At 49.0% G+C, this 27089-nt stretch overlaps 1 protein-coding gene and 6 non-coding genes across 7 annotated transcripts; 1 reads left to right on the forward strand and 6 right to left on the reverse strand.

Moving 5' to 3' along the window:
• Positions 1-2792: 2792 nt before the first annotated feature.
• LOC103002116 (olfactory receptor 1F1) lies at positions 2793-3722 on the reverse strand. The gene is given in 3 exon segments (XM_028166384.2): positions 2793-3234; positions 3236-3287; positions 3290-3722. Coding segments are annotated over 3 exon segments (927 nt in total).
• A 10380-nt stretch (positions 3723-14102) lies between these two features.
• On the reverse strand, positions 14103-14174 carry TRNAP-AGG (transfer RNA proline (anticodon AGG)). The gene has a single exon. It is a non-coding gene; the product is annotated as a tRNA-Pro (tRNA).
• Positions 14175-14921: 747 nt separating this feature from the next.
• TRNAK-CUU (transfer RNA lysine (anticodon CUU)) lies at positions 14922-14994 on the reverse strand. Its single transcript has one exon. It is a non-coding gene; the product is annotated as a tRNA-Lys (tRNA).
• Positions 14995-20133: 5139 nt separating this feature from the next.
• Positions 20134-20205, reverse strand: TRNAP-UGG (transfer RNA proline (anticodon UGG)). The gene has a single exon. It is a non-coding gene; the product is annotated as a tRNA-Pro (tRNA).
• An 880-nt stretch (positions 20206-21085) lies between these two features.
• On the reverse strand, positions 21086-21158 carry TRNAK-CUU (transfer RNA lysine (anticodon CUU)). The gene has a single exon. It is a non-coding gene; the product is annotated as a tRNA-Lys (tRNA).
• A 3583-nt stretch (positions 21159-24741) lies between these two features.
• TRNAK-CUU (transfer RNA lysine (anticodon CUU)) lies at positions 24742-24814 on the reverse strand. The gene has a single exon. It is a non-coding gene; the product is annotated as a tRNA-Lys (tRNA).
• A 1136-nt stretch (positions 24815-25950) lies between these two features.
• TRNAR-CCU (transfer RNA arginine (anticodon CCU)) lies at positions 25951-26023 on the forward strand. The gene has a single exon. It is a non-coding gene; the product is annotated as a tRNA-Arg (tRNA).
• The last annotated feature ends 1066 nt before the right edge of the window (positions 26024-27089 follow it).

The raw sequence follows: 27089 nt of genomic DNA on the forward strand, positions 1-27089 counted from the left end.
TCCCCTGAATTAGCAGGTGGATTCTTAACCACTGTGCCACCAGGGAAGTCCCAAGTCAACTATTTTAGAGAGTCTGAGAGAATGAGTCAACACAAGCTGAAAGGAAGTAGAGATGTGATATTAATATTAATTAAAGTATGCTTTAAGATGAAAAAAGGATTAAAGAGGATGAAGATCTTTCAGTTACTAAAAGATACAATCCATAATGAACGTGTAGCATTCATGAACCTCTATTCCCTCCATAACCCAAAATCAAATCGAAAGGTAAAACTAGGCTTCTCTGGTGGCTCAGTGGTTAAGAATCCCCCTGCCAATGCAGGGAACCGGGTTCGGGAAGATCCTACATGCTGCGGAGCAACTAAGCCCGTGCGCCACAACTACTGAGCCTGTGCTCTAGAGCCTGCAAGCCACAACTACTGAGCCCGCGTGCCACAACTACTGAAGCCCGCATGCCCAGAGCCCGTGCTCCGCAAGAAAAGAAGCCACCGCAATGAGAAGCCCACGCACTGCAGCGAAGAGTAGCCCCCGCTCGCCGCAACTAGAGAAAGCCTGCGCACAGCAACAAAGACCCAACACAGCCAAAAATAAATAAATAAAATAAATAAAATTTTTTAAAAGTAAAAGCTATTAATATACAGAAAGAACATAGTTGAAATGTTCATTACCTTACAGAGCAATCAAAAAAACATTAAGTATTCAAATATTATAATCTTCATATATACTTATTTGAATTCTATTTCACAGATATAGCTATGATACAGAAGAAACCTGAAGTCCACTCCATATAAAAAAGACCTCAAGGATGCAGCAGGAATCTCAAAGGTAGGAGGGTAAATCTGAGCTGGGTGTTCATGGGCAGAGCTGGTTTGACACAGTGGAGCTAGAAGTCCCAGTGTGTGTAGCCACCATGGCACAGAGTCAGAATTTAATGGAGGATAAAGTAAACTTGAGCTCCGATAGCTGCGACCTGAGACCATAGGCGGGCCTGAAAAGGATGTGAGCCACGAGCATCAATTCTGCAGCAAAACAGGCCTCAAGAGATCAAACGAGACCAAGGTTCGGGAGCTACACTGGGTGCTAGCAACTCACACAATCATGCCAGTGGGCGGGTCCAACTTCTGGTTCTCTCTCTACACCTGGCAGCGGAAAGCGAGACGGGCTGACTCCTTGAATGAGCTTCTGGGATGCTTTGACACCAACAGAGTGATACTGGACCCCCTGCTAGTATTAACAGGTGGGGTGGGACGGAAACAATGAAGAAATAAAGGAATGGTGACCTTAATTTTTACTCCAAGCTGGGGAAATAGGTCATGTAGGCTACCTATGACAGTAAGGAATACAAAGATTTATACACCAGGAAGTGTGCAGCAGCATTATTTATAGTACAGAAACACTTGAAATCATCCAGAGTCAAGGAATGGGTAAATTATATTGCACCCATGAATGGATAAAATATTATGCAGCCATTAAAATCACATTTCTAAGACCTTTATTGACATGGGAAGAAGGATGTGGAAAATCGGAACACAAAGTTATTTGGAAAAATTGCAGCCAACCTTTCTAAAACTATGTGTATTACCGTGGTTATCTTGGAGCAGCAAATTTACAGGTTGTTTTAATTTTCTTCTTTATGATTTTTATGTTCCATAATTAAGTATTACCTGTCAAATAACAAAAGTGATTTTTTTTTAATGAGAAAGTTTTAAAAACCTCTTCTCAAGCAAGAATGTCCAAATTAGAAGTTAAGGCAATATTCATTCATCCATTTTTTCCTTTCAGCTAGATTGAGTATTGCCTTTGGTCTAAGAGCAGTGCCAGACACTGGGGTACAAGGTGGATAGCATGTGAATATGGGTATGGAGGTTCTTATAATATGTGGAAAACCCTTGTGGAGGGGAAGAATAAACCAAAGAAAAAATAGAGTTCGAGAACCAGAAGAGAGAATCAGGAGGCCTCATGGAGGAAGAAGTGGCACTTGACTTGGCTCTTGAATGTATGGGAGGGGGTTGCTAGCCAGAGAAGAAAGCAGGGAGAATTGGTCCCCACAGAAGGAATAGCAAATGTTGATTTGTATCCTTGGTATCAAAACTTGCCCGGCTGACCCCGCCCCCTAAGATCGGACAGCCAATCAGGATGCTCACAGAGGGTTTTCCCCCATTCTGCGCTGCTTCACCTCTTGATGCTCTGAGCCACAAGTCCACCTGGGCCTCTGAGTCTCACCTGAAATATTACTATCCACTTTAGTCCTCATATTTTACTCGGTTGTTCTTTTATCTGAGTCTCAAAACTAACCTTGTGAGCGTTTTTGTGACCCAGTCTTTATGACTGACCATGACAGAAAACACATAAGATGAAATAGACCAGTGATTCTCCATCCTGACTGCACAGTAGAATCATGAGATTTTAAAAATCTCAGTGTTGGGGCCCCACCTCCAGAGATTCTGATCTATTTGGTCAGGGTTGGGACCTGGACATCAGTGGCTCATAGCTTGCAGGTGATTCTAATATTCAAAAATATGTGGAGCATGTATCCTTCTAAACATACCACTTAAAAAGGAAAAACTGGACGTGGGTGTAAAATAATTCCAAAGTTAGTCATTAAAAAGATGTCTCGTTACTTGGTAGATGCAACGAGGTTACAGGTGAATTAGGTCCACAAATAAATAATGATTGTCTTCTAGCACAATATAAATATGTTTATTTCCAGACTGTCTTTGACAAAACAGCTCAGCTGATACTCAACTGATAAAAAATAAATTTGCATTGGATGAGACTCAGTTTTGATTCCCTCCTCAGACAGAAAACGTTTTTCTGCCAACCACTTTTCCAAGAGTCCTTTTCAAGTCCCTGTTCCTCACGCTGTAGATGAAAGGGTTCAGCATGGGGGTCACCACCGTGTACACCACAGTAGCTGTGGTGTCCTTCTCAGATGAGTGGGAGGATAAAGGGTTAAAATACACAGCAATGATGGTGCCATAGAAGAAGGAAACAACAGCCAGGTGGGAGCCACAGGTGGAGAAGGCTTTCCATCTTCCCTTTGTGGACGGGACTCTCAGGACAGCACAGGTGATATGGATATATGATACCACGATGCAAACAAATGGGGTGCTCATGATCAGGGCACCCTCAGTCAGAATCATCACCTCATTGAGGTGTGTGTCAGAGCAGAAGAGTTTCAGGAGGGGGGTCACATCACAGGAGAAGGGGGGGATGGCATTGTCTGCACAGAATGAGTTGAGCCATCAGCAGGGTATGCAACAGCATATCCAGGTTGGCAATGACCCAGTGACCAGCAGGGCACAGAGCTGGTGGGTCATGTTTGCTGAGTAGTGTAAGGGGTGGCATACAGCAACAAAGCTGTCATAGGCCATCACAGCCAGGAAGAAATTGTCCATGTCCACAAACATGAAAACAAAATACATCTGCATGAGACACCCAGAGAAGGAGATGGTCTGACTCCTGAGTATGTGGTTGGCCATCATCTTGGGGACAGTGGTGGAGGAGAAGCAGACATCCACGAAGGACAGGCTGCAGAGGAAGAAGGACATGGGGATGTGCAGGTGGGAATCCGGGCTGATGGCCAGGAGGATGAGCAGGTTTCCCAGGACCGTGGCCAGGTACCTGCTCAGGAAGAGCACGAAGAGGAGCTTCTGCCGCTGGGGCTGCCTGGAGAGTCCCAGGAGGAGGAACTCAGAGTTACTTGACTGGTTTGTCTCTCCCATGGGGCTGGGAACCTGGGTCCAGAGGCAGACAAAGCAGGAAAAATTCAAAAGCCTGGAAAATGATGGTCAAGATGGGGCAGTTAAGAAGATGGCAAGGAGAAAGGCCATGTGACAGAGGTGAGGCATTAGCACTTTGCTTCCTGTGTTTTGTGCCCCCTTTATTACCAAAATGAGGGCAGTTTCCTTATGCATGTGCAGTACCTCCAGAGGGACACTGAAAGAATGTGACAGTGGTTTTGTCCATAAATCCTTTATATGTCTAAACTTTCTACCATAACCATATATTTTTTAAAGTAAGTATCAAAAACACTATAGATAAAGGAATATTAATAGAGACTTTAATATTTATAATGAGTACCGGAGAACACATGTATAAATGGTTACCATAGAGACTGACGTACTAAGCATATACCCTAATACAGGGTACTGATGCCATTGATATCATTAGTGGTGTTGCCTTTGAGAATATTTTTTATTTCCCTTATCTCTAACCTGTAGCTGTTACACATTCCTAACATGTCTGCTCTTAAGATGATGTCAGTGATCAAACAAAAACTGCTCCCAGGGTGGTAATGATAGAATTGTTGCCGCTGATTCCTGCGCTCACATTTTCAGAGCACTTTACAGACCTCTGAGCCAGCCCTTCTTAGCTATGTCCACTGAGCTCCTTAAGACTAACTTGTAAAATTAAAATGGAAGTGACCCAGAAGTATGGTCAGAAACCTGCCAATTTGTCTTCCCCACACTTCAGGGCCTCATAAACAGATAACACACACTGGTCATGCCTGGGCAATCTCAAGGAACTGCTGATGATCTCAGAACTGTTTCTATAGCGCCACTTAAACAGAAGATGTAGTTGCTTCCATGTCTTGGCTATTGTAAACAGTGCTACAATGAACACTGGGGTGCATGTATCCTTTCGGACCGTACAATACTCCAATATAAAATTAAAAGTTTAAAAAAAAAAAAAGGAAGATGTAGTGGGGAGTGCCCCCTTAAGGATTTACCCCTTAACAAGCGTTTATTGATGAGTCCCGCTGCTTCGGCTCTTACCCAAGAAGAATGACAGTCTTCACGGTCCCCAGAATTCCCAGGTTTGCTTCACTTTTCTAGACCTGGCCAGAGATTATTTGTCTGAGGGAGAGGGACTTGTCTTTGAGTTTTTCAGGCTAAGTCTGCATGAACAAGGGGCTGGGGTGCACAGACTCAGCCCTCGGTGCTGGAAGGATGTTCGGGGTACCGTAGGGCCAGCTCTTTACAGGAGCCTTGATGGGCACTAAGGCTATATTCCCTGAGAGCCTCATTAGAGAAAGCAGAGAGTAATTGTTCCTTCTCCTCTGTGGGCTTTTTTTGGATCCAGCATTGATAATAAAGATCTGTCTTCAGAGTTATGTAATTGCTGCTTCAGGACTTGGCAACATTGGAAATGATGCAATCTTGGGGATAATCATTAGCCACAACCTTTCTGCTAGAGAGAACTCACAATTCTATATTTTATCCCCCACCCAATCTTGTTGGGAAATACACATGAAGCTGGATAGGGGTTAAATTTTGGATTCACACAGATCTGTGCTGAATTCCAGACCCACATTATCAGTGGTATGACCTTGAGAAAGCTACCAATCTTCACAGAATTACAAAACTTCACCATCTGTAGAGAGGAGAAATAATCACCATGTAGAGTTGTGCAAATTAAATATGTAATTTATGTTAAACACCTCATGACCCCTATCCTCATCAATGCACTGGGCTAGGACCATGTCCACTAGGTGGAGGTTAAAGGTGAGGGACTTTCCTCGTGGTCCAGTGGGTAAGACTCTGCACTCCCAGTGCAGGGGGCCCGGGTTCCATCCCTGGTTGGGGAACTAGATCCTGCATGCATGTCACAACTAAAAGTTCGCATGCCATAACTAAAACATCCCGCATGCTGCAAGGAAGATTCTGTGTGCTGCAACTAAGACCCGACACAGCCTAAATGAATAAATATTTTCTTTAGAAAGGTATTAAGTGATATTTATATCCTTTGCTCTCTGCTCAATCATCTGTATTCTGCATAAATATAATTTGGAAATAGTGTCACATGTTTATCTTCATATGTCAATAGTCATTTTTATAAAGGACCAGTTGACAAGTCTTTTATTCTATATTTTAATTTGGGGGTAAATGAGGTAGAAATAGGAACCATTGCTGAGTTCAGTTATAAACTGGTAGAACATGGGTGCCAATGAGGAACCGAGAATTACTGAGTCCAATAGGTATCACTCTAGTTGTTCTGAAGGCAAGATCTGGCTTTAAGGTGCCCATAAAGGTCTTGATCTTATGCATTGCAAAGTTTACTTTCCTGAGTTGATAATATTAAAGAGTTACTCATAAAAACCATACATCTGGGTCAGAAGTGGCAATTGAATTCCTAAAAAAAATATACTCTGGGGCTTCCCTGGTGGCGCAGTGGTTGAGAGTCTGCCTGCTAATGCAGGGGACACGGGTTCGGGCCCTGGTCTGGGAGGATCCCACGTGCCGCGGAGCGGCTGGGCCCGTGAGCCACAACTGCTGAGCCTGCGCGTCTGGAGCCTGTGCCCCGCAACGGGAGGGGCCGCGATAGTGAAAGGCCCGCGCACCGCGATGAAGAGCGGTCCCCGCACCGCGATGAAGAGTGGCCCCCACTTGCCGTAACCAGAGAAAGCCCTCGCACGAACCGAAGACCCAACACAGCCAAAAATAAATAAATAAAGTAGCTATAAAAAAATATACTCTGGAAACCAGAGTGTTCCTCTAGCTTCCACTTTGGGTGGAAGCAATCCAATCCAATCCAATGCAAATTCCCCATGCTGACTATAGCATCTTAATAAATATCTTTAACCTGCTCCCAGTAACTCAAAATAAGAATCTCAGGGCTGTAATGAGCCTTCATGTCTCCATCAGACATGTGTTATGAGATCAAGTTCTCTCCATTCCATCTCCAAAAATAGGCCAACCGCCCCACACACAAAATTAATTATCAAAGATCTGGGGAGGAAGGGGAGAATAGTGACTGGATTAGTAAAGCCATTGTTTGCAAGTGATAGAAAACCAACTCATATCAGCTTAAGGAGAAATAGAATCTACTGGTTGATGTAATTACAAAGCCCAAAGTTCTTCATGCAAAGCCTGTGTGTTTCAGTCAGGGCTAGATTCAGGGACCCAAGTAATGACACCAGGACCAGTATTTCTCTGTCTCTCTACTCTGTTTGCTTCTGTTCGACTTCATTCTACAGACTGACTCTCCATGTGGCAAGAAGGCAGCCACCAGTATCTCTGAACTCACATCCTCCCAGACTAGCAATCACAGGGCACATCGAACTTCTCTCTACCACTGCTTATTGGCACTGTTGTAAGGCAAGACTGTGATCATCCCTTTTTGGATCATATACCCAAATTGGAACCAACAAACCCGATGGGAAAGTGGGGTATTCTGGTCATCCTGGGTCATAACCCCAGTCCATTCCATGTGGAAATTCAGTGATGGACGTTTATCACCAGGACTAAATGGAGGAGGGGAGGAGTTTCCCAAACAGATCCAAAAAAAAAAATGGAAATGGGAAGGAATGCCCTGGAACAAAAAAAAAAAAAAAATCGAGTTATCGGACTTCCCTGGTGGAGTAGTGGTTAAGAATCTGCCTGCCAATGCAGGGGACACGGGTTCAAGCCCTGGTCCGAGAAGATCCCACATGCGGTGGATCGACTAAGCTCATGTGCCACAACTACTGAGCCTGTGCTCTAGAGCCAGCAAGCCACAACTACTGAAGCCCGCGAGCCTACAGCCCATGCTCCACAACAAGAGAAGCCACTGCAATGAGAAGCCCGCGCACCGCAACGAAGAGTAGCCCCCGCTCACCTCAACTAGAGAAAGCCTGCACACAGCGACGAAGACTCAATGCAGCCAAAAATAAATAAATTAATTAATTAATTTTTAAAAAATCGAGTTACCATGATCCACCAGAGTCACTCCATCAACTGACCTGAGTTGAGCAAAGGATTGGAGAAGGCACACTTAAGACACAAGAATAAATTAGTAAGCTATTTTAAAAGTTAAGGTGAACTAAACAAAAACAAAAACTGTAATTAATGACAACCCAGTATCATTGAGCACACCTAGTACCCAGATCTTTGTTTCTAAATGCCATTCCCTACTAAAAGGAAATTGGGTTCCTTAGAGAAAGGGCTGATTCCGGATCTGGGCAGAAAAAAACCAAGGTGAGTCTAGGACATTACGTGTGTGCCAGAAAATAAGGAAATGCTCAAAGTCCAATGTGAACATATATAAACTGCAAATGACTTTCAAATGTATCACCATATCCATATATGGTGTTTAAAGTACTATTCTTTCAACTTTTCTTCAGACTTGAAATTTTTCAAATTAAATATTTGTGAATAAACAGAGATTTTTAAAAAGGAACAAAGATGCTAGCTTGAAAGGGGTCTCCCACTGGCTAAATTTGGAATAATTTGAGCATCAAAGAGAATAATAGGGAATTCCCTGGTGGTCCAGTGATTAGGACTCTGTGCTTTCACTTCCAAGGGCGCAGGTTCAATCCCTGGTTGGGGAAATAAGATCCCACAAGCTGCGTGGCATTGCCAAAAACAAAAACAAAACAAAACAAATCAAAAAAATAATAATAATTGTAAGTGATTATAAAATATTAAATGTATTACAATCTGTGAATCAATATTAATACTATCTTTAAAAGAGAGAATTTTTAAGGTAATTTGCCATAACTGAAGGTGAAAATTAACAATTAAGGGAATGAATTTAGCATTTACTCTGACTTTTTAAAATGATCTGAAGTTCATCATGTGTTCATGGAGAAAAATCTCTTCTTTACAGAATAATGCCAGTTAAGAAATATAGAAAAATTATACAACTAGGAAATACTAATTGCAGGCAGGAAAATATACCAATATAAGAAATGCTTTTATAAAGTCACTACCACCAACCATCTTTACCAGCAACAGAGCATTTACAAAGTTATCAGATAACATCACTAATACCTCCAATTCCACGCAACACCATAGGATTTATTGAAGCCCTCTCTCTTTCCAGCTCCACCAGTGAGAAATCTGGCTCGCATTAGCCTCAATATATTAACTTATTTGTGCAGTCCTCTGTACATAGGCTATTTCCTGACCCCACCAGGCTGCCTTCTGGGTTGGCCATCTCAGGATGAGTTCCCAGTTGGCCCTGATGCCTGGCCCTGTGCCAAGCCAGCCCTCCTGTCGGATCCCACACGTGAACTGTTTGCACCAATATTTATGCCCTCAATTCTCTAGACAAATGGTTCACAACCAGAAACAAATTTGCCTCCCAGAGGACTTTGGACGGTGTATGGAGACATTTTTGGTTGTCACAACTATGGGGAGGCTACTGACATCTAGCGGATAGAGGCCAAGGATGCTGTTAAACACCCTGCAGTGCACAGACAGCCCCCCACCAAAGAGAACCATCTGAATCAAGATTTCAAAAGTACTAAGGTTGAGACTATAATACACCTCATTGATAATTTGCAGATTATTACATGGGAAATCATAATAAACTGGTTAAAATAAAATATATTATTAAAATTAATTTCATTTTAAAAATTTAATGGGGCTACTAGAAATTTTTAAATTACAAACGTGACATTTGCTGCCTCTAGGATCCCCTCAGGAGGCACATTCTATCTGATTGTCCTTTTGTATTCTTTTTTCTGTTATTGTTGTTTTCTTGGTTGTCCTTCTTTTTATTGATAGAGTATTATAAATATCATCTTTCTAAGTCTTGCTAAACTTAAAACCTTTCATTCAAAGACACCTACTGGGCATGTATTCAAGGGGAATCCTGGCTTTGTCACCCTTCCCTGCCGTCTACGGTGCGAAGGAAAAAAGGCACACGCCCAACGTGGAGCTCGAACCCACAGCCCCTTAGATTAAGAGTCTCATGCTCTACCAACTGAGCTACCCGGATACACCAGGGCGATGTATATTTTCAGAGAGGAGTATGTACATACTACTTGGCATGGCCCTGAGGATGAAGCGGGAGCACCATTGACAGCTCCTGTGGGAGAAGAAGCTCCCGGCAGCCCAGTGGGATTTACCCAGGCCTCCTGGTCAGCGGGTGGAGCCGGGACTCCGCGGTCCTGGGCCGACGAAACCCACCGGGCCGGGCTGCTCCTTCCAGCTGGGAGCGTGCGTCTTCCCGTAAGCTCTGGGCCCCAAGGGCGCCCCAACATACCAGAGACCACTCGCCTAATAGAGTCATCCATTCACTCAAGTGTTTATTGAGCGCCTAATGTATACCAGGCACTAAGGGTACAGCAGTTAACAAAGTGGATTTTTAAGAAAGAGGAAGAAAGGGGGCCAGATTCCGGATCAGATGAAGTTGCTGCTTTTCATTTTTGTTTCCTTCCTCACCAGGCTCGACGCCTGCAGTTTAACGGAGCAGACAAATATGAACTGCAGTAGGTGTCTTTTTAGGGGCGATTCTCTCTCCCTTCTACGGATACTTGCCCTGCCCTCTTTAGATATTAAGGAAGGAAGGAAGGAAAGAAGGAAGGAAGGAAGGAAGGAAAGAAGGAAGGAAGGAAAGAAAAGAAAAGAAAAGAAGCATGATGTTTCCGAGGACACAGGGCCCTTTCTCACCCCGGAGGAACTATAAAAAGTCACAAAAGTAGCTATACTTTATAACAGAAATCCAGGCACAAAATCACCCACAGTCCTAACCCAGATAAAGTCAACGTTATCTTTGGCTCACGTTACTTCCAACTCTTCCGTAAGTGCCCATTCAATTCTTACATTCACATATCAAAGGTGCAACGTCTGCTCTCCACATATTCTGTTTACCTTTTGACCTGAATATTTGTGCATTTTTCTAGTCTCTTTTTTTTTTCTCCCCTTCCCTCCTCGGCTCTTCCACACCAGATTCTTTCTTGGGCAGTCATGCAGGGACAGCTGCGGTTTGGGAGTTACCGTTTGTTTTCTAAGAATTGGCTCATATACGGCTTTCATAGCGGGATCTTCCAAGTGAACTGGGATAGACTGAACGTTCTTTTCTGAGGCTGAACACTATTAATGAAGCAAAATGTATTCCATCTCTCTCCTACGGATGGTCATTCCCCTTTGCCTTTTATTTATTGTTTACCAAACTGCTGCAATAAAACTTCCTACATCGGTAGTTTTGTCTGTTACAGATTCACAGAAGTGGAATTAGAGGATCAAAGAGGTGTGTGTACCAGACTGCTTTCCAGAACACAGAGTGAAACCACACATTTTTTCCATTAAGATGTATGGGTACACGGTCTTTCTCCTTCCCCTCTTTTCGAAGTAAACATCTGTAAATTTAACTCGCATTCCCTTAAGGTCAGTGGCGTATCTTCGAATTTCATAAAGACTCATATTTTCCTCTGTGTAACCCAAAGCTCGCCCCTCCATCTAGAGATAGAGTGCCCCCTCATACTACCCTAGGTGGGACTCGAACCCACAATCCCTGGTTTAGGAAGCTAGTGCCTTATCCATTAGACCACTGGAGGAGCTGCCGCAAGTTTTCCTGAGAATATGGGAAGAAGGAATAACTCGTCAGCACTGGCTAGAATATGCTCCAGGAATTGGCTTGAGTATCTACTCAAAACTTGGCTGAATCCCTGCAACGTCCCAACCTCTATCCAAGTCTCCAGGAATGCAGTCGTGAACAAAACAGAAACTGCCGCTCCCGGCGGAGCTCCTGTGCAGACCGCGCACTCGCCGCCCGCCGCGCTCTCCTGCCTTCTTGTGGCTCCTCCAGCGCGGGCACCGCCGAGTCTGGCTTGTCGGGTTCCTCCAGAAGGAGTTCCAAGCTCCGGAACGCCCTGGATTCTCCTCCGGATGACAGATTCAGCGAGCAGTGAGGGACCCTGGCTGGATCAGTGGTGTGTTGGGCCGGACCACCGACTGCAGTGTGTGTGATAAATGTTCGGTCCTCCGGGCCCCGGCTGGACAGAAGACCCGGGAGCGCGCAGGGCTGGAGGAAGATGATGCGGGACCAACACCGTGTGCAAGGGGAGGAGACCCCTCAACACCCTCCGAGGCTCACCCGCAGGCGGAAGTCAGAGCCTCCTCCGCAGCCTCCTGCGCTGGGCGCTGTCACTCAGGGCTTGGCCTACGTACAGGAGACTGGGGGCGCGCGGAATGTTCTACACCGGGCCTCGCTTTTCCAGGCCCAGAGCCAGAACAAACCCCTCCCCATGGAGCTATACAAAGCCGAAGTCCCGGGTATCTGGACACACCCCTGCAATTTTCCTCGCAACCCACCCTTCTTCATTCACTAAGGCTTGTAATTTATCCAAATGTAAAAATTCAGGAGAATCCAGAGCCGCTCAAGATTTCCCGCCCCCCTCCTCCCAGGAGAGCTCCCGGTACCTCAGAGACTCCTCTCGCCACCTCCCCACCCCAAATGTATCTTTTATCATTGGAGCAACAAGGTTATCTAACGCACAGTCCAAAAAAAAATACAGGACAGAATCAGAGAACACACTTTGATTCAGTCTTCTAATCTCCTTTGTCCGGCTGGTCCTGGCAGTCTGGCCACAGGCCCGGATGAAGCGGCGGGAGGGCGGCTGGAGCCGCCACCCCCGAGACTGCACAGGGACCAATTTGGAGGAACGCGGCCTTCACTGAGAGGAACTAGGACGCTGTAGACGCGGCCCCCTTGCTCCGGGGGTGTGCTTCGTCTTCTGGGTGCGCGAGGTCTCGGCACAGGCTCTCCTCTTAAATCGATTGCATTTTAGCAGAAGGCGGGAGGAGGAGCAGACCCCAGGCAACACGCTTTCCAGAAGCAGTTGGCGGCCCGTTGGGACGGGACGGGTATGTTTCTGTACATACTCATCTTTGGGGGTGACAGACTCAAGGAGGAATCCAGGCACAGGTCCTAGGCTCTGCCTTGGTCTAGAAGCGGTCGCGTTTGCCGGGATTGACAAGTGTCCTTGGTTCGACCGCAGCTTTGGGGCTCCAGCATCCCTCAGCATCTGGTTTTCCACATCCGTTTAAACTGGGCCCAGAATTTCTTTACTTTCCCAAAAACAAGCTCTTCACTGCTTTGAGGTTTGTTTGTTTTTAATATCCAACATTTTCAGTTGTTTTAGCGGGAGGATTGGTCCCCCAAACCCCGCCCATTCGTGTTACTGGAAACCTCGACTCTCTGCTGGAGTGTTTTTCTTTGTAACTTCCTTCAAGCTGTTAATAATTTTTTAACCAATAAATTAAAGTTTAAAAAAATGTTTTTATTTTATTCATTTTTGGTTGCGTTGGGTCTTCGTTGCTGCGCGCGGGCTTACTCTAGTTGCCTCGGGCAGGGGCTACTCTGCTTTGTGGTGCTCGGGCTTCTCATTGCGGTGGCTTCTCTTGTTGCGGAGCACGGGCTCTAGGCGTGCGGGCTTCAGTAGTTGTGGCACACAACTTAGTTGCTCCCCGGCATGGGGGATCTTCCCGGACCACGGATGGAAACCGTGTGCACTGAATTAGCAAGCGGATTCTTAACCACTGCGCTACCGGGGAAGTCCAGTTCCGCCCCACGCCCGGGAAATCTAATTCAAGAGTCAGCCTCGGAATTCTGCGGTAGACTCTGGAAGAAAGAGGAGATTTGGCCTGAGGGGTGACCCCGGCCCACGGTTGCCCCGAAAGCGGGGAACCTTCGCCCTTTATGGAAAGCATCTCTCTGGGATTGGAACTGCTTAAGGGTCAAAGTCAAACCCCACCGGGACCCCCAGCCGCCAAAAAAGGGGACTATCACAGCCTGACGTCCAGAGCGGGGCACAGGATACCTGTCCTGATGGCGTGGACCCCAGGACTACCATGCTCGGGCTCCGGGAACCCTTTCCCGATCTGGGGCAGCGGGACCAGGGCAGACCTGGGAGCGCCCAGGTGAGGAGTAACCAGCAAATGGAAAGAAGAGGAGGAGGAAGAAAAGGGAATAAAGAAAGGGGAGGAAGGCCTGGGGCGCCGTCTCTAAGTACCTCATCCATCCTCCCAGCTGGGTAGTCACAGCGGATACGTTACTGGACACTTAGCAGGGATGTTTGAGTCTCACTGGAGTAATTGCTGGACTTGAACCCTGAAAGCTATGTGACTCTGGGAGACTGTTGCCTCTCACGGATTTTCTCCCCTACCGGCCTTAACCTAATCGAAGCCCCAGGCGCAGCGCCCTGAACCGGGATGTCCGCACCACTGGACCCCCCAAGACTTCTACTAAAATTTTAAAAGCACCTGGAGACACATTGAGGCTTTGAAATATTTTCTCTAATTCTCTCTTGCAGTGTTGGGTTCGATGCCCAAGGTCTGGGGCCTCAGGTAGTTCCCAAATCTCTACAGAGGAACTATTTTTGTGTAAAAAGAAGTGGGCTCGTCCGGGATTTGAACCCGGGACCTCTCGCACCCTAAGCGAGAATCATACCCCTAGACCAACGAGCCACGCAAACTACAGCCTTTGGCTGTCTTCTAAGACTTCTTGGAGTCCCGGATGTGCAACAGGGAGCCAGTGAAGTGGTGTGGGGAGGAGGTTCCAATGTCAGACCCGCCGGGAAGTGTTGAGCTCAAAGACCAGTGAGCGAGGCAAGGACCCCAGAGCTCCCCATGCCCACAAAGAGGGGAGCAGCCCCTGCACCCTACCCGCCGGCCCAAATCTGGTGGAGCCAGCGCTCAGACAACAATGAGCCCACAGGCCAGGAAGGGCCGGCGATCCGTGCGTCCCCGCCCGGCCCTTAGGTCATTTAGCAAACACTCCTTGCAGCCGGGAGCGCGCTTGTGGCCGCGCTGGGGTAAAAGCCAGCAAGGAACTCCGGGTCCGGCGGGGCAGCGTTGAGTGCCTTTTTTTTTTTTTTTTTAATTATTATTTTTTTTATCATTTAAATTTTATTTTATTTATTTTTTTATACAGCAGGTTCTTATTAGTTATCTATTTTATACATATTAGTGTATATATGTCAATCCCAATCTCCCAATTCATCCCACCCCCGGCCACTTTCCCCCTTGGTGTCCATACGTTTGTTCTCTACATCTGTGTCTCTATTTCTGCCCTGCATTGAGTGCCTTTTGATGGCAGGTCACAGGAACGCCTTGCTTGGAAAAGCCGCTCCCCCAGGTGTGGTATCCTGGTTACTAGTCGCTACCTGCTTAGTTTCTCAGGAATCCAAACAGGTCCAAACCAGAAAAAGAACTCGCCCAACGTGGGGCTCGAACCCACGACCCTGAGATTAAGAGTCTCATGCTCTGCCGACTGAGCTAGCCGGGCAACCAATAGCTGGCTTTATCGTTGTACATGTTGATGGGGGGTAACGTGAAGGTGATGGGACCTAGAATAGGTAATTACTTAGACGTGGGCAGCAGGGGCGGGTCAGCGGCCAAAGCTTCCTGGGCCTCACAGGGGGTTCCCCGCCACAGGTTCCACTCCCCACCGCCGCTCCCTGCTGCAACAAGGGTGTTTCTCGTCCAGGACTTCCCTCACCACCCAGTAGCTAGGGAACCCGGTCTGGCCCCTGTGCCCGCCCGGCCCACCTGACGTCGGGTGTAGGGAGAAGCAGCTGGGCGTAGGGGGACGGAGGGAGCGGCGCCAAGGGTGATAAACCTAGGGCGAGATGTACCACAGTTAGTTTAACGATTGACCCCTTGAGGGACCTCTGGATTATTTCCAGTTTTTTTGGCTGTTAAAGTAAAACAGCTATAAACACTCGTGTACAGGTTTTTGTGTGAACATAGTCTTCATTTTTCTGAGATAAATACCCAAATTGCTGGGTCATATGGTAGTTACATGTTTAGGTTTTTTTTTTTTTTTTTGGCTGCATTGGGTCTTCGTTACTGCGCACGGGCTTTCTCTAGCTGAGGAGAGCGGGGGCTACTCTTCGTTGCGGTGCGTGGCTTCTTATTGCGGTGGCTTCTCTTGTTGCAGAGCACAGGCTCTAGGCACTCAGGCTTCAGTAGTTGTGGTACGGCAGGCTCAGTAGTTGTGGTGCACGGCTTAGTTGCTCCGCGGCATGTGGGATCTTCCCGGACCAGGGTTCACACCCATGTCCCTTGCATTGGCAGGCTGATTCTTAACCACTGCGCCACCAGGGAAGCTCCACATGTGTGGTGACCCACTGTCTCCAATAAAATGTTCAATAGAAGTAGAGAGTGTCAGCATCCTTGTTGCATTTCTAACCTCAGAGAGAATGTTTTCAAGGTTTCACCACAAATATGAAATTTGCTGCAATATTTTGTAGATAATTTGAGAAGTTATGGGTATTATCTTCTTTGGCTAATTTACTAAGAATTTTAAAAATCATGAATGAAAGTTGGATTGTATCAGATACTTTCCCCTGAATTTATTGAATACATTTACCAATTTTCTCCTGTCAAATCAACCTTGCATTCCCTAGGATAAATTCAGCTCGGCCGTGGCATATTATTCTTTTTACATCTTGTAAGATTTGGTTGGCTAATATTTTAAGATTTTATATTTATTTTCATGAGCAAGATTATGTGCTTTTAAATGTCTTTTTCATGCTATCCATGGTTAGTTTGATATCAGAATAGCGCTAGCCTCATAAAATGTGTTCAGAGGTTCCCTCTTCTATGCAAGATTTTGTGTGAGACTAAAATTTTATTTTTTGAATGTTTGTTAGCGTGCTCCACTGATGCCATCTGGGTCAAGAATTTTCGTTGGAGGGTAATATTTGACTATTGATTCACTTTATTAGTTTTAAGATCATTTACATTTTTATTCCAGTTTGATTCCATTAAGGCATGTTTTATATTTCAAAAAATTATATATTTTTTCTAAATTTTTACAAAGTTGTTTAGAATATGCTTTTATTATCTTCTTAAATTATGCAATAAGTGTAAAGTCATTCCTTGATGCAGGTTATGTGTGTCTTCTGTCATTATTTCTTAACCAGTTTTTGCAGTTTTATGAATAACATTAGCTTTTTTCAAGACCTGCCTTCCAAGATTTGTCATTAATCTCTATTGTATGCCTGTTTTCAACTTCATTACGCTCATCTCTTCATCATTTCTTCCCTTGTTCTAATTTATCTGGGTTTATTTTTGCTGTACTTTTTCTAACTTCTTGTCATTAGCTTTCAACCTGTCTTCTCTATTATACACATCTAAGGTTATCAATTTCCCTCTAACTACTGCTTTAGCTGTGTCTTAAAGGTTTTGGTATGTAGTATTTTCATCATCATTTATTTCTAAGTATTTTCTAAATCCCATTGTAATTTCTTCCTTAACCCATGGAATTTTTAGAAGTGTATTGCTTAATTTGTAATCATATTGGGATATTTTAAGGGTTTTTTTGTTTTTTTATTTTGACCTATTTTTAGTTTACCATTTCTCTCATCTTTTTAAGCCAACTGTTAATACATCTATTGAGTTTTGTTTCAATTTTTGCATATTTTTATTTTTAGAAAAATTTAGTCCTGTTTCATTCTTCTAAAGCATTTTACAGAGCTCCTGTTCTCAAATATATTTTCATTATTGTCTTTCATGTCTTTATACATGGTAGAGATAGTTGTGTTATAGTCTGTGTCTGATAATCTTAGCATCTGAAATCTTTCCAGTTTTATTTCCATTGTCTATTGTTCATTGGTTGTTGCTCATGGTGCCTCGTTTCCTTGTTATTTTTCATTGTGAGTAGCCCATTTTCCTTGTGTGGGGAATCCTGTGAGATCTAGAATAAAAGTGTATTTCTCTACAGAAAATTGTTTACTTCTGCTAGGGGCTCAAGGACTTACCAGTCATGGGTCACTTTAAACCAAATTTTCTACTTGATTTCCCCCACCCCAGTTGGTCCTCAAGTTCCCAGCATTGGATTATTCATGATCCTTGGTTCATGGCACACAAACTCTCCATCCCAAACAAAAAGAAAGACCCTCTGCCACCCATTTCTCTGCTTCCTCCTCTCCAGCGTAACCATCCTTAAGATCCTATGGGAGGCAAATGCTCTTGGCACCCCATGGCACTCTTCTTTCCAGCACAAGCTGAAGGCGTTGGCCAGCAAGCACTTGAGACCCCACGGTGGGGGGCGGGGGGGGACTTTTCCTGGGCCAGTGTGCCCGGGGAAGTGGGAAAAGCTGGAGGAGTTAACCTCCCTCCCGATTTCCTCTCACTCCGGGGTACTTTGAGGAAAGGTGCCTTTCCACTGAGCAACTGTTTTGTAGGAATTTGGAGCCTGGAACCATCCCCACCTCAGGGTTCTGCACAACAGATGTCCACCCCTGTAGAGTTCTTGAACATGTTTTGTTAGGCTTACTCACAGGTCCGAGATATTCTCTGATCGTGGTAAGGTGTGTGTTGTCCTGAATCCGTTGCTTGAGGTTATTGAGCTGGCAGGACATGGGGTGGGGGTGTAACCACGTGGGATAATAGCCTCAGACCAACAACACACCCACTATTGTTCTTCAGATGCTTGAATTTTGAACTTTCCCATGATAGCAGGTCCCGGTGCTTGGTGTCTGGGCTCCTGGTGTCCACCTCTTGCGCCTCGCGAAGGCGGTCCCCTGAGCTGCAGAACAGGGCGGAGGGGACACGGTTCCTGGCGGGTGCTGGGATCCAGGGCCACGGTACTCCTACCGACCTCGGGCAGGGAAGGAGGAGAGACACAGCAGGCCACTTCAGGTAGAGCGACTGGATTTGGGGTGGAGGCGGGCTCGGGACTCCGGTTGCAAATGCCAGCAACCCATCACTTCTCCCCAGGCTAATGCCTTGGCCTCCTGACCCAGAAGTGTGGGCCCAGGCTTGACGTGTCAGAGGCCTCCAGCTGGTGAAGACGGGGCTCCTGATGCACAGAGGAAGGAAAGACCTCTCCCGTCTTCGGTGCCTCGAACCTGGACTGACAAAAGTAGCTTGTTGCGAGACTCGTGGAGATGCTTTGGTTACTGGTCCTCAGTGAAATTTTTTAAACCACAGTGGGTGGCATTGAGTGGGGCTGAGACACGGAACTGGGGAAAAAGTAGATTTGAAGCCGGGGCCTGTCGCACCCTAAGCAAGAATCATACCCCTAGACCAACAAGCCACCTGACCTCCATCCTTTGGCTCTCCCCTATGATGCTGTGACACCCCGGGGGTGGGACCGACAAGGCCAATGAAGTGGCTCGAAGAAGAGACTCCAATTTCAGACCCACCGGGAAATGTAGAGTTCCCAGGACCCATGGGCAGGGAGAAAACCCAGCGCTCCCTGTGCCGACAAAGTAGGCAGCAGCCCTTGCTCTCCCCGCAGTGCGGTGGTCCCCGCCGCCTCTCCTCCGCGCTCGGACGACAAAGAGCCCCCGACCAGGAAGGGCGGCCGGCCTTAAGTCCCCGCGCCGCTCTTCGGTCACTTTGCAGGCCTCCTCGCAGCAGCGAGCGCGCTGGGGACCCGCGAGGCCAAAGCCGGCGAGGAGCTCCTGGCCGCGCGGGGCAGGCGGACTGCTCAAGAGCCGGCGGGGGCGCGCGAAGGGTCCTTGGGCCTCGATCGCCGGGACGCTCGCTTTGGAGGAAGTCGAACCCCCAAGTACTGGCACCCAGTAATTGCTCACCAAACCCCTGCGGAGTGCAGGGAGGAAACGGCCACCACCGCCTCTGCCTCCCCGCGCTGCTCCCGCTTCTCCCGGCTCCGCTCCCAGCTCCCGCCACGGTGAGATCAAAACCAAGAAAGCGAGCACGTGGGGCCTCCAACCTGCGAGGCTGACTTTGAGAGTCGCTTTGTTCTACCGACTGAATCAGCCGGCCAGCTACGGTCCTGGCCTCGAATGTCCTAGGATGGCCTGGCGGGGGGGGCGGGGCGCGGCCCCTAGAGTGAGGCGGGTTAGCCCACCAACCAGACCCCACACCTGGGCGGGTCACGATGCCCCTCCCAGCTCACCAGGGGGAGGAGGAAGAGGTTCCTCCGGTCCTGTTGGGCAGTAAGAGGACGCAGCCCTCAGAACAGCGAGAGCCGTGTCCAGGAGTCGGGGGTCGGGTTCTGGGGCACGCTCTGCAGTCGGTATGTCCTTCCCAGATGTTCAACCATTCCCCCACCCCTCTGGATCCATGGCGCCATTTCTTCTTTCTCTCATCTGGGAAGCCCCGGGGCCGAGCGCAGGACCCAACATTGAAGTTCTGCCCAGGGAAGCCCGGGAGTCTGTCTCTCTCTCTCTCCCTCCTTCTCCCCGCCACTAAAACGCAACCTTAAGTAAGAGTAGGGCTCACCTGCGACTTGAGGAGTGACTCACCTGCGACTTGAGCAGTGACCATCCCGAGCCATAAGACCTGTACCCCTAGAGCAACCAATAATGCACTTTCCTTCGCTGTTTGCCGGAGTCATCTCCTTTGACTGCGCGCTGATCCCACTCTCAGAGGAAGCCGTCTGCATCTCGCCGAAGCCTCCACTGGTCGATCTTCCGTCCTCCGCTGAAAACGCTGAAAGAAAAAGAGAGGGCTCGTCCGGGATTTGAACCCGGGACCTCTCGCACCCAAAGCGAGAATCATACCCCTAGACCAACGAGCCACCACAATATCATTTCTTTTTTTCTTTACTCTCTCAGCCCTTCTACAGGTGATCTATGCGACTCTCGCCCCGATAGCTCAGTTGTTAGCGTGCGCACCTGTGAATCTGACTCTGTGGGTTCGCGGGTTCGCAGCCGCTGTCAGATTTCGAATCGAGGGTTAGATTATCTGCTCCATGTACGGCGGGAGCCAGAGGAAGACCGCGCAGCTGCGGCTCTCCGTTCTCGTGAGACCCCTGAAACCACGGCTTTCCTATTACACATGCAGGGAGGAGACTCGCAGCCCTGTTCCAGGGTGAACAGCTCGCCCGCAAGCGGCCCCACACGGGGACCAATCGGGGGTATCTACTCCTGGGCCTCGTGAGGGAGGGAGGCAAAACAGACACTGGAACTACTGAACAGCCCTGTATTCCCCTTCTTGATCGACACCTACCTGATCGACACCTGGATCAAGTTCTCCCTCAACGGAGCAGTGTCTCTGAGCGAGAGGAGGAGGTTTGGTGGAATGGCTCATTGGTCCAGGGGTATGATTCTCGATTAGGTGCAAGAGAGTCAAATTCCTGGAGGAGCCCAGGTTTTCACACTTTCTTGTATTTTAATTGGGGACAGTTTTCCCCGAGGAGGAAAACCCTTGTCGGCCTTAAAGGGCATTGGTTCTTGCCTTGTCCTGGGAGTCTAGAAGCTGCCATGAGAAGCCCCACCCGCTACAAGGAGCAGACAACTCCGAGGGCAGGACCCAGCCCGGATTCCTCCGGTGAGCAGGAATTTGTGTGTTTCAGCTCACTGTGCCTCCAACAGGGCACATTTTAGTCGGGAGTGGACAGCTGGGAGCAGAAAACCAACCCCCATGGGACCGGAATCCACAATAGGCGCCAAAAAGCTCACCCAACATGGGGCTCGAACCCACGACCCTGAGATTAAGAGTCTCATGCTCTACCGACTGAGCTAGCCGGGCAACTACTACTAGCTGACTGCGGCCAAGTTTTCAAACTTGACTGGCTGTGGACCATTCCCAAATGACTGGATGGGGCAGGTCCCGGGGTCAGCGGGGACATGGAGTCCCCTCAGGGCATTCTGTGGGTCTAGACTGCCTGGAATTCTCGGCGTCCCCAGGCCAGGGAGCAGCTGTGCCGGGTTGTGGATGAGGCGCCTCACTGACCAACGGACGGACGAGCGGCCGGCGGCTCAGCAGCCGCCGGAAGCCCTGCGGCGTGGACAGAACTCAGGGCTGACGCGCCCGAGCTGATCCCGGGACTCGCGGCCCCGCGGCCCGAAAATGACAAGGGGCCCACATAGATGCTGTTGCTGAATATCTAGGTTAAAGTCGCGTCTCGGCTCAGGACGATGCCAGGGTCTGTTCCAGATCATGGACGTTTTCAGCTGCACGCATTGTCCTCAACCCCAACCCCAAAAGTCAGGCTGAGATCCTGGATGGTGCCGGTCGCCGAGTTGAATCCGGTCTTTCTCTGGGCCTTGACACCGCCTGAGGCCCACCTGTTGACGCCAGGGTCCCCGCACCACCCTGAGGCCAGGGGAGGTGGGTGCGCCATCTTGAGGTGGCGCCAGGGATGCGGGAACCCAGCCTCTTCCTCAGAGCGATGGAAAGCAGGCCTGACCCGTGGATTCCTCCTGTCCTTGAAATATTTTGCTGAACCCTGACTCTGAGTCCAGCCGGATCACCTGGTGGGAGCAAGCCCTTAGGATCCAGAGGTAGGGGCTGCCAATCTAGGACAAGACTGTTCAGGTTCCTGCCCAAAGGGGTGGGGAGGAGTGTGAGGTGGGGAGGCAAGAGGGGCCCCGGGAACTGAGAGGGGCCTCAGGGAGAAAACCTGGGCTTCCACCAGCCCAGAGTTGCCCTGCTCAGGGAGGTGGCTGGGGTGGCCTGGGGTGGGCAGACAGACTGGAAGCTCAGGCAGGAGTCTTGAGGCACTGTTCTAAATGCTTTACCAAAAAATTAAGTAACTTGGGCTTCCCTGGTGGCGCAGTGGTTGAGAATCTGCCTGCTAATGCAGGAAACACGGGTTCGAGCCCTGGTCTGGGAAGATCCCACATGCCGCGGAGCAACTAGGCCCGTGAGCCACAACTACTGAGCCTGCGCGTCTGGAGCCTGTGCTCTGCAACAAGAGAGGCCACAATAGTGAGAGGCCCGCGCACCGCGATGAAGAGTGGCCCCCACTTGCCACAACTGGAGAAAGCCATAGCACAAAAACGAAGACCCAACATAGCAATCAATCAGTCAATAAAGAAATCTTAAAAAAAAAAAAAAAAGCTGCTTATATTAAAAAAAAAAAAAAAATTAAGTAACTTAAGATCCCAACCAAATCTTTGAGATATGAGCTGCTACTATCCCCACTTTACAGATGGGTAAACTGAGGCTCCTGAGAGTCCAGGCTTGGTGGGTCCAGATCTGTGAAGTCCAGATGAGGAATAGAGGAGCCTGGTCCTGCAACCCTCCCTCAACCCGAAAAGAACTGCCCAGGATTTGTGTCCTTGACTTTCCACACTATGGGGAGGCTCAAGACCCCAGACCACAAGCCACTTGGCCGTGGAGATTTCCCAGTTCAGGATCTCTCCAGGAAGCACAGAATTCTCCTGAAACTGAGGTTCAGGGATGGAGTCTGTGCACGGAAGTATGGATGCATGGGTCAGGGACATGGGTCAGCCCACAGTGTCCCAAAGTGAGACCTGGACAACGACGGGGGAGGGGAGGGCTCCGGCTCCAGGACCCCCTCTCTTCACTCTCTCCTGTCTCAACCTCTTTGCTCTCCATCATAACGTAAGGCACCTAGATCAGGGCCCACCATTCCATCCACACCACAAAAGTGTCCTGAGTGCAAGGGAAGGGCTTGTCCAGGACTTGAATCCAGGGCTTTTCACTCCTAAAGCTAGACATATACCCCTAGAAATCCATCAAGGTCAGTTACTTCCCCTGCCTCTCTTCCTTCCTCGGAAGTGGTGTTGCTCCCTGTTAGGTGGGGACTGTATTGTCCATTCTTCTGACAACCATTGGCTGAGCCAGGCCTTGAGCTGAGGCTGGGGATACACTGAGTACCAACTTGCCCACAGAACCACAGTGACAGTAGGACTGTGAATGGCAACAGGGTCTCCTGGATGCTGGGAGGAGTCCCTGGAGAGAAGCATCTCAGGGCTGGGGCAGGGAAGGTGGGTGCAGCGGGTGTGGGGCTGCCTGCATTTGAGAGGGGAAGGTAGAAATTGGCCCCTAAAATAAGAGAGAATCTGGCCCCTGATGCTGGGGTCAGGTTTAATTTTAAACATGTCTATTCCTTATTCCTATACTATCCTGTCACCTGGGCTCCCAGCCTCTTCTGTCCACCCGTGCAGGGGCCAGGGTGTTGCAAAGGGCTCCCCAGGGGGGCCCAGCTCTCTCTTGTGGGTCTGAACAGAACATGTCTGGAAAAGGTCAGGAGGCTACATCTTGAGGTGTCCTATGGGTTATTTTATTTTGTGGATTCCAGGTTGTTCTGGGCTCCACAATGAGATAGTAATATTTACTCATGCTGGGAACACAAGAGTATCTGGGTGGAGGTCTCAGTTAAACCCAAAGGTCCAGAGCCGTAAAAGGCAGGTCCAAGGTGCGGTACAGGCCACGTCCCTGAGATAAGAGCCTCAGTTCAGCAACACCCCCTGCATCCACAGTGGCAGCAGCCTTAGGGGGGTAAGGGGGTGTTTTAAGAGGAAGGCAGAGCCTGGTGCCCTGGAGGCAGGTAGACCAGGGAGGGTCCTCAGCTCCTTCCACCTCATTCCCATGCCTTGGGGGCCTCCAGAGACCAGGATCCAGGTGTGGGTCCCTACCAGGCTTCAAGCTCTGGCCCAGGGCAGTCGGGAGGAGCAGACTGGTTGAGTTCCTTGGGCTCTGGGGTCAGGGCTGCTCTGAGGCCATTTGCTTGCAGAGACAGAGGCAGCAGTGGAGGAGGCTGAGGGTGGTTTGAAATCCAAGCCTGTTCCTCTGCTAGGAGCAGGAGTGTGACGACAGATCCTCAGTCAAAGGGCAATGGGATGTTAGGACCCTGCCTCCTGGGTGGGTGTCCCCATCCTACCTGGCCTCTTTTCCTCCTGATCCCCAGGTTTGGATGCTTTCCCCTCCAGCACCCTCACTTGGAGCATTCCCTGAGGTAAGATGGCCCTACCACCCACCCATAGAGAGGGGTAGAATGTGAGTCTCCTTTAGTGTGAGGATGTAGGGGGCCCTATCGACCCACACAAAGCCAACTCAAGGGTATGAGTGAGGCAGGGAGACCCCAATCAGCAGGGGAGCAGATCCTAGACCACACCCATAGGGTGGGGACCCCTCCAGGCCTGGCTCTGCCTTTCCATGTTTAAGCCACACCCCTTCCCCTCCCCCACTCCAAATGTCTCCTCTGAGGGAAAATCACACCCCAAAACGGGGTTCCTTCTTCCTCCTCATAGAATGAGGAGACTGGGATTTTGTGTTTCTTTTCTCGGGAAGATATCTCCAAACAGCACTCGGAGATGTTGAAAGCCTGGGCAGGAGACAGGGATCCCTAAAATAGAAGGCTCGCCCGACGTGGGGCTCGAACCCACGACCCTGAGATTAAGAGTCTCATGCTCTACCAACTGAGCTAGCCGGGCGGTGCAAGCATAGCTAGGGCCCAGGTGACTGGCTACTCCTAACCCTTTTCTTCCCATCCTCTAAGTCCCGCAGGCGGGCACAGGCGCCGAATCCTGGAGCTCAGTCTCCCACTCGTGGCCCAAGTTCCAGCGCAGCAGAGGAATGTCGGGGCCCCGATCCCTGGACAGTGGCCCACTCACCGGAGCCTCCGCCGCAGACAAACTGGGTCCCCTTTGCCGCGTGCTCCGGTGGGGCGGTTTGAGGTCTGGGGTCGCTGAGGCCGCAGTCTGGAGTCCGGAATCCGAGGAGCTGCGACCTCCTCTCTCTTCCTCAGCATGATCCCGGGGCCAGGTCCTGGGTCCGAGCCTCAAGGGCGTCGTCGTGGGACAAGGTGCCGCGCCGGTCCGAGGACGAGTGCAGAGGTTCTCCCCGCACCCCCACCTCGGTCCTTGTCCACAGGTCCCAGTGTCCTTCCCAACAGGGTCCCGCTGTCCCCCCGCGCCTCCAGGCGAGACGAGCGGAGGGTGAGGGACACTTACTCCAGTTGGAAAAATCCGAAGCGACCCCCTCCCCTGTGCTGGGCACTAAAAAGGGGAGACCTGGTGGAACTCCTCCTCCTGGAGGGGGCTTCGGAGCCTTCCCGGCTTGCCCCACCTGAAACAGACAGGGTCTGAAAACTCCGGGATGCCCAAGACTCCATCGCCCCCAAGGCTAGCACCATACCCTTAAACCAAAAAGCCAGAACGAAGATGAGGGCTCCCGGTACTCGGTCACCCAGACTCCCACATCTGGGGAAGAGGCGGGATTCTCCGCTCCGGAGGAGGGAACCTGGGGGAAGTTTCGGTCCCGATACCCGCAAGGGGAGGGTGAAGTTAGGCTCGGTGTTCTGGGGTCCGGGGTCCAGTCCCGGAGATGCACACGCAGGGCGGCTTCCACCAACGGCCCGGCTCCCTCTTCCATCCCCACCAGGCGCGGCGGGGACTTGGGCGGCCGATGAGCTGGGGACGCCCCAGGACCCAGCGGCACCGGGCACGGGGGTGTCCGAGATGGGCCCTAAACAAAGCAACCAGCACAGCAAAATGCTGGAACAGACATCGGGCGCCGGAAGCGTGGAAGGGGGCGGGTCCTGCACGGGAAGCCAGCTACCAGGTAGTGCGCCCCGGTGGCCTAATGGAGAAGGCACTGGCCTCCTAAGCCAGGGATTGTGGGTTCGAGTCCCACCCGGGGTAATAACTCACAATTTTGGCATCACTATGCTGGGGTGGCTTCTGTCGGCAAAATCTGTTGTCAGCCACCTCTCTGAGAGCTGCACCTTCTAGGGCCCCCGAGGTTAGGGGACGGGTGTTTCTTTACACCCTTGAAGGTGAGGAAAGACGGGAGCTGGGGTCACATGGGGCTGAACCCACTGAGGCTAGCTGGGGGGTGAGGAGCATCTCACAGAGGTGCAATATCTTTAAAGTTCTGATATGTATTTTTAAACTATCTATCTAGAATATTTACATTTAAAAATCAATGTACATCTTATAGACTAAAAAACGACCATATGATCACCTCAATACACGCAGTAAAGGCATTTGATAACTCCAACCTCCATTCCTGATTTTTAAAAAAACTCTCAGCAAACTGGTGTTGAGGGGTAGGAGAGAGAGCAAGGAGCTATGAGAAAACTTTTGAGGATGATGAATATGTTCATTATCTTGACTGTGGTGATGGTTTGGGTGTACACAAATGTCAAAAGATATTAAATTGTGCACTTTAAATGTATACAATTTATTATATATCAAAACTTTAAAAAGTTGAAGTATAATTGATGTACAATATTATATAAATTACAGGTGTACAATATAGTGATTCACAATTTTAATGCCGGAGAGCAACTAAGCCCGTGCGCCACAACTACTGAGCCTGCGCTCTAGAGCCCATGCTCTGCAACAAGAGAAGCCACCGTAATGAGAAGCCCACGCACCACAACAAAGAGTAGCCCCCCACTAGCTGCAACTAGAGAAAGCCCACGTGCAGCAACAAAGACCCAAAAGTAAATTTAAAAAAAATGTTAAAGGTTATACTCCATTCATAGTTACTATAAAAATTGGCTATATTCCCTGTGATGTACAATATATCCTTGTAGCTTATTTTGTACATAATAGTTTCTACCTACTAACTCCTTGCACTTGTGATACCCTTCCCCCCTGCCCTCTCCCCACTGGTAACCACTAGTTTGTTCTCTATATCTGTGAGTCTGAATAAAACTTTTTTTAATGACCACAGAATTATTTGACACTCTTTCCACTGAGA

This window comes from Balaenoptera acutorostrata, chromosome 15 (genome assembly GCF_949987535.1).
Source record: "Balaenoptera acutorostrata chromosome 15, mBalAcu1.1, whole genome shotgun sequence".
In the NCBI taxonomy this organism is placed as follows: domain Eukaryota; kingdom Metazoa; phylum Chordata; class Mammalia; order Artiodactyla; family Balaenopteridae; genus Balaenoptera; species Balaenoptera acutorostrata.